At 40.9% G+C, this 12,910-nt stretch overlaps 1 protein-coding gene across 3 annotated transcripts in view; it reads left to right on the top strand.

The window, feature by feature from the left end:
* The window catches only part of TMEM248 (transmembrane protein 248), a 42,877-nt gene that overhangs the window by 27,106 nt on the left and 2,861 nt on the right, over window positions 1-12,910 (top strand). For 2 of the 3 annotated variants that reach the window (XM_058569487.1, XM_058569488.1), the window contains exons 2-6: window positions 3,891-4,067; window positions 7,467-7,752; window positions 9,147-9,297; window positions 10,966-11,149; window positions 12,312-12,455. In XM_058569487.1, the coding sequence (XP_058425470.1) occupies window positions 3,909-4,067; window positions 7,467-7,752; window positions 9,147-9,297; window positions 10,966-11,149; window positions 12,312-12,455 (924 nt within the window). In that variant the 5' untranslated portion in view covers window positions 3,891-3,908. Of the gene's footprint in view, window positions 1-2,824; window positions 2,973-3,890; window positions 4,068-7,466; window positions 7,753-9,146; window positions 9,298-10,965; window positions 11,150-12,311; window positions 12,456-12,910 lie in introns of those variants that run through there. The other variant, XM_058569489.1, reaches the window with a different exon arrangement.

Below are 12,910 nucleotides of genomic sequence, written 5' to 3'. Positions count from 1 at the left end.
AAGATGTCATTTCTTTCCCAAATTAATAGTATATTTGGTGCAATTCCAGTTTAAATCCCAACAAGATTTTTCTGGGAACTTTACAATCGGAACCTAAATTCATATGGCGGAGTAAAGGACTTAGAATAGCCAAGACAATTTTGAATAAAAGTAAAATGGTAGACTTCTTGTTGTAGATAGCAAGATTTAAAACAGCATGGTACTGAGGTAGGGAGAGACAGGTATAGCGATGGAATACAAATAAGAGCCTAGTAACAAACCCACATATATGTGGGAGCTTGGTATATGTGAGAGATGGCATTGCAAATCCATGGGAAATCCATGTTCAATACAAAACCATGGTCAATAAGTGGTATTGGACAGTTGGCCACCTATGTAGAAAAAGATTAAAGTAGAAACCTACCTGATTCTGGACTCCCAAATCAGTTGCAAGTAGATATGAGACTAAAAGTCAAAAGTAAATCTATAAAACTTACAGAGGAAAATAATAAAAAAACTTTATGACATATAGAGATAGGAAACGGATTCTTAAATAATACACACATAATCATAAAAGGAAAAGCTTGATAAATTTAAATACATTAAAATCAAGAACGTACAGCTATCAAGGAAATGCAAATCAAACCACAATGAGACACTGTCTCAGACCCACTGGGATGGCTATAATAAAAAAATGAGATAGTAACAAGTGTTGGTGAGGTTGTGGAGAAACTGGAACTCTCGTTACACAGCTAGTGAGAATGCAAAATGGGGCGCTTGCTTTGGAAAATAGTCTGGCAGGTCCTTGAAAGGTTAAAACATGGTTGCCACGTGACCCAGCAATGCCACTCCTAGGTGTATATAGGATAGATACAGCCGAGAGAAGGGAAAACATATGTCCACCCAAAACTGTACACACAGATGTTCCGGGCAGCATTAGTGATAATAGCTAAAAAGTGGAAACTCAGATGTCCTTTACTGGATGAATGGATAAGCAAAATGTTTATGAATAGAGAAAATATTTCATACAATAGAATATTTTGGGCAATAAAAAGGAACAAAGTACTGATATGTGCTACAACATGGATGAACCTTGAAAACATTATACTAAGTGAAAGAAGTCATTCACAAAAGACCACATATTATGTAATTCCATTTCTTTGAAATGTCCAGAATGGGCAAATCTATAGAGACAAGGTACATTAGTGGTTGGTTGCCTTGGGGCTGGGGGGAATAGGAGGTTACTGCTAAAGCGTATGGGGTTTCTTTATGAGATGATGAAAATGTTTGAAAATTGATTATAGTGATGGTCGCCCAATTCTGTGAATTGAATTGAATTGAATTGTATAGTTTAAATGAGTGAATTGTATGGTATGTGAATTAGATCTCAATAAAGCTGTTAAAAAAATCAGGAACCTTTTGTATGGCAAAAGATACCATAAAACACATGAAAGAAAATCCACAGACTTGGAGTAGTTTTTTTTTTTTTTTTTTGTGAGGAAGATCAGCCCTGAGCTAACATCCCTGCTAACCCTCCTCTTTTTGCTGAGGAAGACCAGCTCTGAGCTAACATCTATTGCCAGTCCTCCTCCTTTTTATTTTATTTTTTTCCCCCAAAGCCCCAGTAGATAGTTGTATGTCATAGTTGCACATCCTCCTAGTTGCTGTATGTGGGACGTGGCCTCAGCATGGCCGGAGAAGCGGTACATTGGTGTGCGCCCGGGATCCGAACCTGGGCCGCCAGTAGCGGAGCACGCGCACTTAACCGCTAAGCCACGGGACTGGCCCCTGGAGTAATTTTTTATAACATAAAAAATTGGAAAAGGCTCACTATCCAGAATATAAAAAAAACTCCTAAACATTAAGGAATAGACAAACATCCTACTAGTAAATGGCTAAAGATTCAGGCAGTTCACCTAGGAAGAAGCTAAATGGCCAATAAGGAAGTGAAAAGATGCTCAGTTTCAGGGAGATGCAATTTAAAATTTAATGGTGAGATACTGTTTTACATCGATCTTATTGGTTCCAATCAATAGGATTGCCTTAGAATATCAAGCGTTGGCACAAATGTTGGGAAATGGAGGAGCCCTTTCATTGTTGGAGGAAGTGTAAGTTGGTATGACTTCCCTTGGAGAGCCATCTGACAATACAAAAATCAAGTTGCACGTGGACCTACACTGCAACCTAGTTGTGCTAGAGCCACTCTTGTACCCGCTGCAATGCCGTTTGTGAGGCAGTGGGAAGAACCTGGCTGGGTTCCTCAGCCTGGCATAACCAGCTATAATACAATTGCATGCTGTACAGCAGGTAAATTCAATGTACTAGATCAGCAGAGAGAAATCTCAGAAACAGAATGTTGAGTGAAAATAGCACAAGGATGTATAAAATATTTCTACCAAGTTTTCAAGTGCAATATCAGTAATGGTATCTGTTCATATATCCACATTCAGTAAAAGTACACAAAACATTTATGGATAGTGGTACTTGTCAATTTAAAAACTGGGGTTGCCTCTGATATTATTTCCCATCTCCAAGGACTTTTGCGAGGACAGATGAGTACACAGCCTGGCTTGTTACGAGTGGTTGCTGTTAGTGCGTAGGGGCTGTTGGTACATCTTTTTCTCTATAAAATTGAAAAGCTGGTACAGATTTTTTTAATTGCTTTTTTTAGTGGTGTTGTAGTCCGCTCATATATGTAAGTGCTCATTATGTGCCAGGTACTGTTCTAGGGGCCAGGTCTATTGCAAGACTAGCAAAATCTCTGCTCTCATGGAGCTCACTAATGAGGGATAATAGACAATAAACAAGTAGAAAATTAATTGTACTCTTGACTGGCACTAAACAGTGTGAAGGAAGTAAAGTGTATACTGCGAGACGGGAGGCTGAGTCTGGTCAGGGAAGGCCTCTCTGAGGAGCTGACTACTGAGTGGAGACCTGCGTTAGAAGAAGATCAAGCATGTGGAAGCTTGGAGGGGAAAGCATTCCAGGCAGTGGTAAAGGCTCTCAGATAGGTCATGTTAAGAAATTCCAAACAGAATAAAATACTTAGAAATAAATTTAGCAAAAGAAGTACACATATCTACTTTGAAAACTACAAAACTTTGTTGAAATAAATTAAAGAAAACGTAAATAAATGGAAAGGCATCCGAGGTTCATGGACTAGAAGTCAGTATTGTTAACATGGCAGTACTCCCCAAACTGATCTACGGATTCAGTGTAAGCCCTATCAAAGTCTCAGCTGACTTCCTTGCAGAAATTGACAAGCTGATCCTAAAAAATAGCAAGTGTGGCCAGAGCCCCGAGAGGGAGGAGGGGATGTTGGTGGAGATGCATTGAGGTTGGCAGGCCTTCTGGATCATGAAACCCTGTGGGCCATGACAGGGAGCTGTCACCTCATCCTAGGTCCAGTGGGAAGCCTTAGGAGGGTTTTAAGCAGGGGAGTGATAAAGTTACAATATGTATTGAGTACCTGCTCTGTGCCAGGTGCTGGGATGGGCATGAATATGGCACGAACAAGATAGAATATTGAATAAATGGAATTCAACTTTTCAGTGGTAGGAAATGCGCATCCTCAGTTTATTTTTGTATGTGTTGGCACGTGTGTCATATTACTGACCTACTTAAACATTTTCTTAAGTAATACGAAAGTAGCAAATGTTCATTATAGAATAATTAGAAGATTCATACCAAAAGAGAGAATGCATATCTTTCAAGATCTTACCACTTGGAAATGACAGTTAAAATTTAGTGTTTTTTCCTTGTAGTCTTTTGAATGGATTTATGATCAAACAGTTCTCAAGTTCAATAATGAGTGACCTCCTCACCCAACAGCAATGAAAGAAACAAAAGTGAGAATCATAGGTTTTCTTTTGGCAAGTCAGTCCCTGAGTTTTCTGATTAATTCCTTTCAGGTGGAGCTGATCAGAATAATGTTCAGCATCAACCCCCTGGAGAACCTGAAGCTGTACATTAGCAGTCGGCCTCCCTTGGTGGTCTTTATGATCAGCGTAAGCGCCATGGCAATAGCTTTTCTGACCTTGGGCTATTTCTTCAAAATCAAGGAGATTAAGTCACCAGAAATGGCAGAGGTATAGTATATTCTAAGTTCTTTCCTCAAGCTGGCTGGACCTTATAGAGTGGGCAAACACCTTTTGGCTCTCCGCATACTTTTGTTTCTTTGTGACTTTTTTATCCCAGTGAGAAAGATCAGTATTTATTCAGAATTCTCTGTCTTCCATCTCCCTGTGACTCGCTTTGTTAGGAAATATCTAGTCAGTTATTAATTTAAATAATGCTACCAGTTTCAGTTAGACTATTTCAGCGATGAAACATGTATTTTGGAAAGTATGTTTGTAAATGTTTGTCGAGAAGCTGTAGAACTAGCTGCTTTAATATTTGCATTGTTAGCTCGTTTCAATTTTTCAAGACTGTAAACATTTGTTATTTTAAAGCCACGTATCATCATGGAGTTTTATCTGCCCTACTGATAGCTTTTTCATTAAATGAGAAGGGATCTTAAAGGAATTAGAAAGCAGGATCTTATTTCCAAATATATTTTTCTTTTTTTTTCTTTTCTTTCTTTTTTTTTTTTTTGTGAGGAAGATCAGCCCTCAGCTAACATCATGCCAATCCTCCTCTTTTTGCTGAGGAAGACTGGCCCTGAGCTAACATCTGTGCCCATCTTCCTCCGCTTTATGTGGGATGCCGCCATAGCCTGGCCTCACAAGTGGTGTGTCAGTGCGCGCCTGGGCCCCAAACCTGGGCCACCAGCAGCAGAGCACGCGCACTTAACCGCTACGCCATGGGGCCGGCCCCTATTTTTCTTTTTTTTATGAAGGAAAACTTCATGTATCTACAAACTTACCTTCTAGATTTTACATTTTGGTCAATTTAAATAAATTATTAGGGCTTTGCTCTTTAATCCTTAATCTAGGCATACAATAGTTTGAACATTCAATGCAGATTTTAAAAGATGTGTATTTTTGCATATCAGAAAACAATGAAAAGTTCTTGTTTAATAGAGGTGAATGACAATATACCTATTAATAAATTTATTTTACATGTTAGAAATTATGCTGAGTTAATGATATGGTGAATTTACTGGTGGATAAGGTTTTTTTTTTTTAGGACAAACTAGTTCCTGTTTTGGTAGATTACTTCATTGCCCCTCTTACACTTTTTCTTCTTGGGTATGTTTGTTGATGGGAGTGGGAGTGTGAGTGTGAGTAGGGATTGAAATTACAATGTTGCTGCATTGTGTGTGCCTTGTGAAGGAGAAGAGAGTTCTACTCAGTATACTGGGGATTGTGGCTTTCTCTTGTGCTCCCCAGTGTTCTAGATCATAGATGATCTTGGGAGGAGGGACCACCTTCACACTTGAACTCTCTAACAGTTAAAAGTAACAAGTTTTAGTTATTTCTACCATGGAACCCTTTCAAAGAGTTTCTTATTAAGAGGCATACTGGCTGGCTTAATTCTCCCACTTTTCTGACCCTGCCTTAATCTTTAAAGGTTGTGCAAACAGGCTGCACCCACGTTAGTGCTGAAAACTACCCTTCTAGTCACAACCAAAGCTCTGCAGCATCCTGGCTTTGCGTTCCCTCAGAGCTCCGTGTTCACCACTTGGCCAAGGCCAGTGGTTAAGATGTAGGTTGGATAGTTAGCCCTTCATAATCAAAATGGGGCCTGACATTGGCTTTGACAGACTATTCAAAATGGAATTGAGCTCTACAGAAAAGCAATGCCAAGATGCTGCAGAACTTTGGTTATGATTAATTGAGTGATTTTATTTTCAAAGGAGGATCCTAGGTATATGGGAAGAGTTTTGGGATATGAGTCAGAAAACTTAATCCTGATTCTGCCTTCAACTGTGGAATTAGAGAGTCCCTAATTTGCTCTGGGCCTCAGTTTCCTTATGTCTAGAATATGAAAGGATGAGACTAGAATGTTCATTTTCAGCCCTAATGTTCTTTTTTTTTTTTTTTAATAATTTTATTTATTTATTTTCCCCCAAAGCCCCAGTAGATAGTTGTATGTCATAGCTGCACCTCCTTTTAGTTGCTGTATGTGGGACGAGGCCTCAGCGTGGCCGGAGAACCGGTGCGTCGGTGCGCGCGCAGGATCTGAACCCGGGCCGCCAACAGCGGAGTGCACGCACTTAACCGCTAAGCCACGGGGCCGGCCCCCTAATGTTCTTGAATGGTCTGCTGAGTTTGTGGGTGTTAGGGAAAATATCATTTCATACATCCAGTTGCAGTCTTAGTAAATGCCATGTACTGATATGCTGATGCTGTAAAGGTAGACTTGCTTGACTGCTTGGGGATTTCTCAGTTGGCATTTTTAATTAATGCTAGTGTTAGAGTAATTGAAAGTGTAACTTGGTTTGTCTTCACATTTGGCAACTTTTTGTAGACTAATGTTGCTTGGGAGAAAGAAATTAGATGTAACAGCCTAGGTTAGGTTTGTTGTTGCTGTTTCAACATGAGTTCATCTTTGGGTTTCTGCTAAAATTAAAATAGACCCTGGTGGGTACTTTACTATGTTGGTATCAGTTTAACCATGAATAATCAGCTGTATGTGTTTTTAAAACTGCTTTTGATTTATAACCTTGTATAAATTTCAGGTGTACATCATTATACTTCTATTTCTGCATAGATTACATCATGTTCACCACCCAAATACTAATTACAACCCATCACCACACACATGTGCCGAATTATCCCTTTCGCCCTCCTCCCTCTCCCCTTCCCCTCTGGTAACCACTGTTACTGCAATAAACAAAAAATTTAAAAAAAAAAGGAAAAAGAAAAAAAGAAATCAAACATTAAAACTGCTTTTGATTAAACCATCATTACATGGTGTAGATATTAAGAGAAGCTTGAAAACATCTTTCCTTCACCCTTTTGAAATTGTTCCTGTTCTAAGGTGGCATCCAAAATCCATCATGAGGGAAAAAGTACCACGTGTATTGGTATTTACTGCGGTTTTGCATTCTAGAGAGAGAAAACAAGATGTATAGAACAGACCTTTTGAGGAATTATTTTAAGGCAGCCCTATTTTTAAAAAAATAACTAATTGTAACTGCTAAATGAGTTTGGATTAATGCTATTAATGTTTTACAACCTTTGTTCAAGCTTTCAAGTTTGATTCTGAGACTAGATCGTTTTCTGTAAGTATAATACACTGTTTTGGGTTTTTACATGTTTTCTTGAGTAAGTTGGTTTATTCTCACAGCATACTTAATCTCTCATGCCAGTGAAGAGTTTACATTTTAGATTATGAATATGAGAGTGGTTTGGAAAACCACACTATTATGCCAGTGCAAGAGGCTAATGGCTATATTGTCATTATTATTTTAAATGGTTGACTCTGAAGTGTGGTTTCCCCAGTGTGATGTGGTGCCACACTAAGGGTCGTGGCTCTATGGCTGCAGTGATAGCACTTCCGGACCGCTTACACTTGTTTCTCTCCGTTTCATTTTACTAAAGGATTGGAATACTTTTCTGCTGCGGTTTAATGATTTGGACTTGTGTGTATCAGAGAATGAAACATTAAAGCATCTCACGAATGACACCACAACTCCGGAAAGCACAATGACCAGCGGACAGGCCAGAGTCTCCACCCAGTCCCCGCAGGCCCTGGAAGATTCAGGCCCAGTTAACATCTCAGTTGCAATCACCCTAACCCTGGACCCACTCAAACCCTTTGGAGGGTACTCTCGCAACGTCACCCATCTGTACTCAACCATTTTGGGGCATCAGATTGGACTTTCAGGTACATGAGTGTTTGACAGTTTCCTTTCAGACTTTCTCAGGCAACAGCTCTTACAAGACAGAGTAATCAGTGTATGATTTTACTCAACAGACTTTTATTTTTGCCTATGTCTCCCCTTTTGTAGAGTTTGAACTAAATGAAGTCAAGAAGGAACCGTTTCTCCTACATCTTAACAAAGTGCTTGGTACACAGTAGGCTCTCAATGAAAGCTTATAAGAATGAGAAACTGGGAAGAAACTATAAGGCCTGTTTCTGGTCTTAATATTTACATACAAAATTTTTATTCAGGTTTATCATGGTGGAGTTTTCAATACATACTACAAATATTGCTATTAGTTTACAAATTTTTGAATGCCCACTATTAGCTCAACACTGTGCTAGCTACTGGAAAGAACCAGAAAAAGCCTAAGATCTGGTCTCTTCCCTTTGGAATTTTGGGCTTATGGAAGAGACGAGGATAATGTGAGTTAATATTTATCAAGCACTTACAGTGGTTCTTGGCACAATGGATATGCTATATAAGTGCTTGTTAAAAATATTAAAAATAAACATCTATAAAACATTGAGCACTGCTCTTTGACCAGTACTAAACCCATTACAGACTGTAAGTAATTGAGGAGAAGGTTGAGAAAGTAATGGAAACTAGAATAATCAGGCAAGGCTTTATGCCAGAGACCTGGGCCTTGGAGCCATAGTCTTTGGTTCTTTGGTTACCAAGAGCCCTTTGAAGTCCTTAAAGGAACTTGGGAGTGCCTGCCAGCCTCCGGTTGGCTATTACAGGTGAGAGCTATTCCCATGGTGGTAAGGGTAAGGGCGACTTCTGGGTTTTCCATGTAGTGAGTGGAGCTTCTTCTGCTCTGGTGTTAGAATACCTTGGTTTTCATTTAAGTTTCATCACTTACCAGTCCCATGACCTTTCTTAAGTCTGTTAGAGCCTCTGATCCTCAGTCTACTCATAGTGAAAGGGGAACAGTAATACTTCTTTGGTAATGTTTGTGGGATAGTGGTACATTTTAAGTGAAATAATACATATAAAAGCAGTTTGAAATGGTAAGAGTGTACAGATGCTAAAACAGTGGTGATAATAACTCACCCAGCCCCCAGCTTTCCAACTTGGGCACTGCCTGGGCCCTTGCTTGGCATTTCCAGGTGGTGGCCGAAAGCGGCTGCTCTCTCTGTGCCATTTTGTGGCTCTACTAGGTAAGCAGGCCTGAGTCTGGCTCAGAATTGTTGTTGTTCTTGAAATCCCACAGGCAGGTATCCTACTTCTGTGGGCTGATGGGTGATTCCTGGATGGGTTTGATTTCAGGATTCATTCAAATCCCAGAGAATAATAAATATGTCAGTTCTGACCTTTAATTACCAAAAAAACAAACCCGATTTCTCTTTCATAGGGAAAGAAGCCCACGAGGAGATAAACATTACCTTTACCCTGCCTGCAGCTTGGAGCTCAGACGACTGTGCCCTTCATGGTCACTGTGAGCAGGTGGTTTTCACAGCCTGCATGACCCTCACAGCCAATCCCGGTGTGTTCCCCGTCACCGTGTAAGTGGTTTCCTGAGCCCAGTAGACATGTGTGAGAAGCTCCATTTACCATGAATGTGACTGGGATGCTTCAGCAGCAGATTCTCAGGATTTGTGTTGTACTTTGTAGAATTGTCACTACTCACGCCTGTTTAGAGGATTATTTAAATTTAATTTGGAATTCTAAAGGTAGAGCTTCTGCATATAAATACCAGCAAGTTAGTGCTTCAACAGGTAGTAAAAGCATCTTGTTGTTGTTGTATGTTGTTAAGCTGTCTTTCCTATTGGTAGAGGAAGCGTGTCCCAGAAAAGATAAATAAGAGCTGATCCTATGACCAGAATGAGCTGTAATTAAGGCTTCTGAAAGATAAAGGTTTTGTTCATTTCCATTATCCAGAAAGAGTTATTTTTTAAATTGAGAGCATAAATTGAACCTTATTTTCCATGAAACAGTTACTATTTCTGAAACTTTTGCTTTGTATTTTTTGAGCAGCTGTTCATGTTATCACTTGGCCTATAAGTTGTCTTTTTTTTTTTTTTGGCTTCTTCTTTATAAAAGACCTAATGATCTATAAAAACATGAAATACACAAGTTGTAGCCTATTGAAAAGAATTCTATAGTGAATCCTTTTTTTTTGGCTGAGGAACATTCTCCCTGAGCTAACATCTGTTGCCAATCATCCTCTTTTTTTTTTTTTGCTTGAGGAAGATCAGCCCTGAGCTAATATCTGTGCCATCTCCCTCTACTTTTTGTATGTGGGTTGCTGCCACAACGTGGCTGACGAGTGGGGTAAGTCTGCACCTGGGATCCGAACCCGCAGACCTGGGCAGGTGAAGTGGAGGATGCCGAACTTAACCACTACACCACGGGGCCGGCCCCATAAATCCTTTTTAAATAAGAATTATTGCAGGATTTATCTATTTTAGACATTTTGAGGTTTGTAGGACGAGGTCAGATAAGTTAAACATTATTTGCTGTTGGTTGTAATATCTGATGGAAAAGTTTGTGTGTAAAACTGCCAGTTACGACTAAGAATTTATTATTATTTTTTTTGTGTGTGAGGAAGATCGGCCCTGGGCTAACATCCATGCTAATCCTCCTCTTTTTTGCTGAGGAAGACCGGCTCTGAGCTAACATCTATTGCCAATCCTCCTCCTTTCCCCCCCCCCAAAGCCCCAGTAGATAGTTGTACATCATAGTTGCACATCCTTCTAGTTGCTGTATATGGGACGGGGCCTCAGCATGGCCGGAGAAGCTGTGCGTCTGTGCGCGCCCGGGATCCGAACCCGGGCCGCCAGTAGCAGAGTGCGCGCACTTAACCGCTAAGCCACGGGGCCGGCCCGTGACTAAGAATTTAGATAATTTGAGAAAGTGGGCTTAAAAGGAGCAGGTTCCTCTTTGGCCACGTCATTTGCAGGAGGACCGTGGGTTGAATTCTGAAGGCAAAAATCTAACACCCAAACTCCTAAATGTCAGATGCCTATTTCTTATTCTGTTTATGTTTATTATGTTGAAAAAATTCCCTGAACTAAAAACATAATAATATTTGTCTCAAAGAAACATGTATGTCTCTTACTTCTCCTTTCCACATGTGTGGCTATGCTCAGTGTTGTGTCAGGGGCCTTAGGGAGACACAAGTAAATGTCTCAGGCCACTGAGCGTGTGTCTGTCCCTCTCTTCCCCTGCAGACAGCCACCTCACTGTGTTCCTGACACGTACAGCAACGCCACACTCTGGTACAAGATCTTCACAACTGCCAGAGATGCCAACACAAAATATGCTCAAGATTACAATCCTTTCTGGTGTTATAAGGGGGCCATTGGAAAAGTCTATCATGCTTTAAATCCCAAGCTTACAGTTATTGTTCCAGATGTAAGTGAGAAAAATTATGTGTGTGTATGTCCGGGAACTGAGTAGGCCCTGTTCACTGCCTTGGGTTAGCTCAGCCCCTGCCATTCTAGATTTTTAGCTGGGTTGGGAGACTAAGTGGAGTTGTGGAGACTTGGAAAAACATGCTTGGTTTTGGTTAAGAAAATTAAGAAAATGCCTTTTGGTTAAGAAAATTCTGCTTCTGCTCTTGGTTTTCCATTTTGTTCAGCAGCAGTTATTCATTGAGCAGCTGTGGTGTGCCTAGCTCACAGGAGTGACAAGATGCTTGCACAGTATTATTCGTGCACACAGCCACTTCCGGGAGAATATTGGGTTAGTGTCGATATAAGCAGTAAATAGTTTGGAATTCAGAAAGGTAGAAGTAAATAGGAGGAGATGAATCTTTGGCTGGATATTGAGGGCTGGATAGGGTTTTGCTTAGCAAAGAGGCAAAGAGAGGAAGACACTGTAATCCAGGCTCGGGGGGTGATATTGCTCGTCTAGCTTGCTGCTCAGACTTGAGCCCACTTTTAACAGACTGCACTGATTTTTTGTAAATACCCTTAGGGTTCTTCCTGTCAGTATATGTCAGGTGGATTTATTTTCACCTGGTCCTTTTCTCTTATGTCTCATTTTTATCAAGTTGTGGAAGTTGGTAGGCTAGGGGCATTGGAGTGAGCTCAGCGTTTTCAGCCAGGGACTTGTAAAAGTGGAAAGAAGGCAGAAGGAAGGAAGCTGCCTCCGGAGAGGTGATGTGCAGATGCCTTCCTGGTGGGGAGTAGCAAGGAGTTAGGAACACAGGCTTGGGCTGTCAGCCATGCAACCTGAGGGCTGTCAGGGGACGTAAGAGAAGAGGAGAGGTTAAAGTCTCTGCATCTCTGGGGCCTTCTCAGAGGAGGAGACCTGTGGGAGGGGGGTTTGGGCAGTGTGGGGTGCAGAAGGCAGAGCAGAGGACCGCTTTAGGAAGGAGTGGGTGGTCTCAGTGTCTTCACCTAACGAGATCCAGTTTTCATAGTTTAGAAGACAAAAGGAGAAGCCTCCTGTTTCAGTTTAAGAATTAAAGTTGAGGCAAGTCTGGAGGTTGTGAACCCTGTTTCCAGAAACGTAGCATTAAAATCTTTCAGTAACTCAATGCAGATGTTTCTGGTTTATTCTCTTCATTTAGGATGACCGTTCATTAATAAATTTGCATCTCATGCACACCAGTTACTTCCTCTTCGTGATGGTGATAACTATGTTTTGCTATGCTGTCATCAAAGGCAGACCCAGCAAACTGCGTCAGAGCAATCCTGAATTTTGTCCTGAGAAGGTGAGCAGTGGATGGGGTCTGGCCCAGCCTTTTGCTAGAGATCTCTGTGTACAGCAAGTCCCAGTTAGTCCTTATTCCGTTTGTTGTGGGTGGCATCTTTCCTCCAGAGAAATTGGTTCCTGTCCTTTTATCAGAAGTAGTCTACCCTCAGCCTACATTACGGTGTTGGATTTTCAACCCTGTTACCCAGGTCTTAGCTGGTGAAAGGTACTGACTGTGGGAGTTGTTCTCAAATCCTCATTGCAGAGCAGCTGACCCTGAGGGGCTGCCTCCCCTCCACCTCCATCAGCTTGAGAAATCATCTCTCAGAATGCTGAGCAGGGTCTCAAAACAGTTAACTTGGTATCTCAGCACAATGGTTCCACTAGATCGGCTGCTTCTTGCAGGAGACTTTCAGATTTCTATTCATTCCCTCCTACATGCGATTTTTTTTCTTAGGGATTTAGTAATTCCCC

This window comes from Diceros bicornis, chromosome 26 (genome assembly GCF_020826845.1).
Source record: "Diceros bicornis minor isolate mBicDic1 chromosome 26, mDicBic1.mat.cur, whole genome shotgun sequence".
Taxonomy (NCBI): Eukaryota; Metazoa; Chordata; class Mammalia; order Perissodactyla; family Rhinocerotidae; genus Diceros; species Diceros bicornis.
Note: the sequence above shows the minus strand (reverse complement) of the source record. Positions and strands in the feature narration are given on the sequence as shown.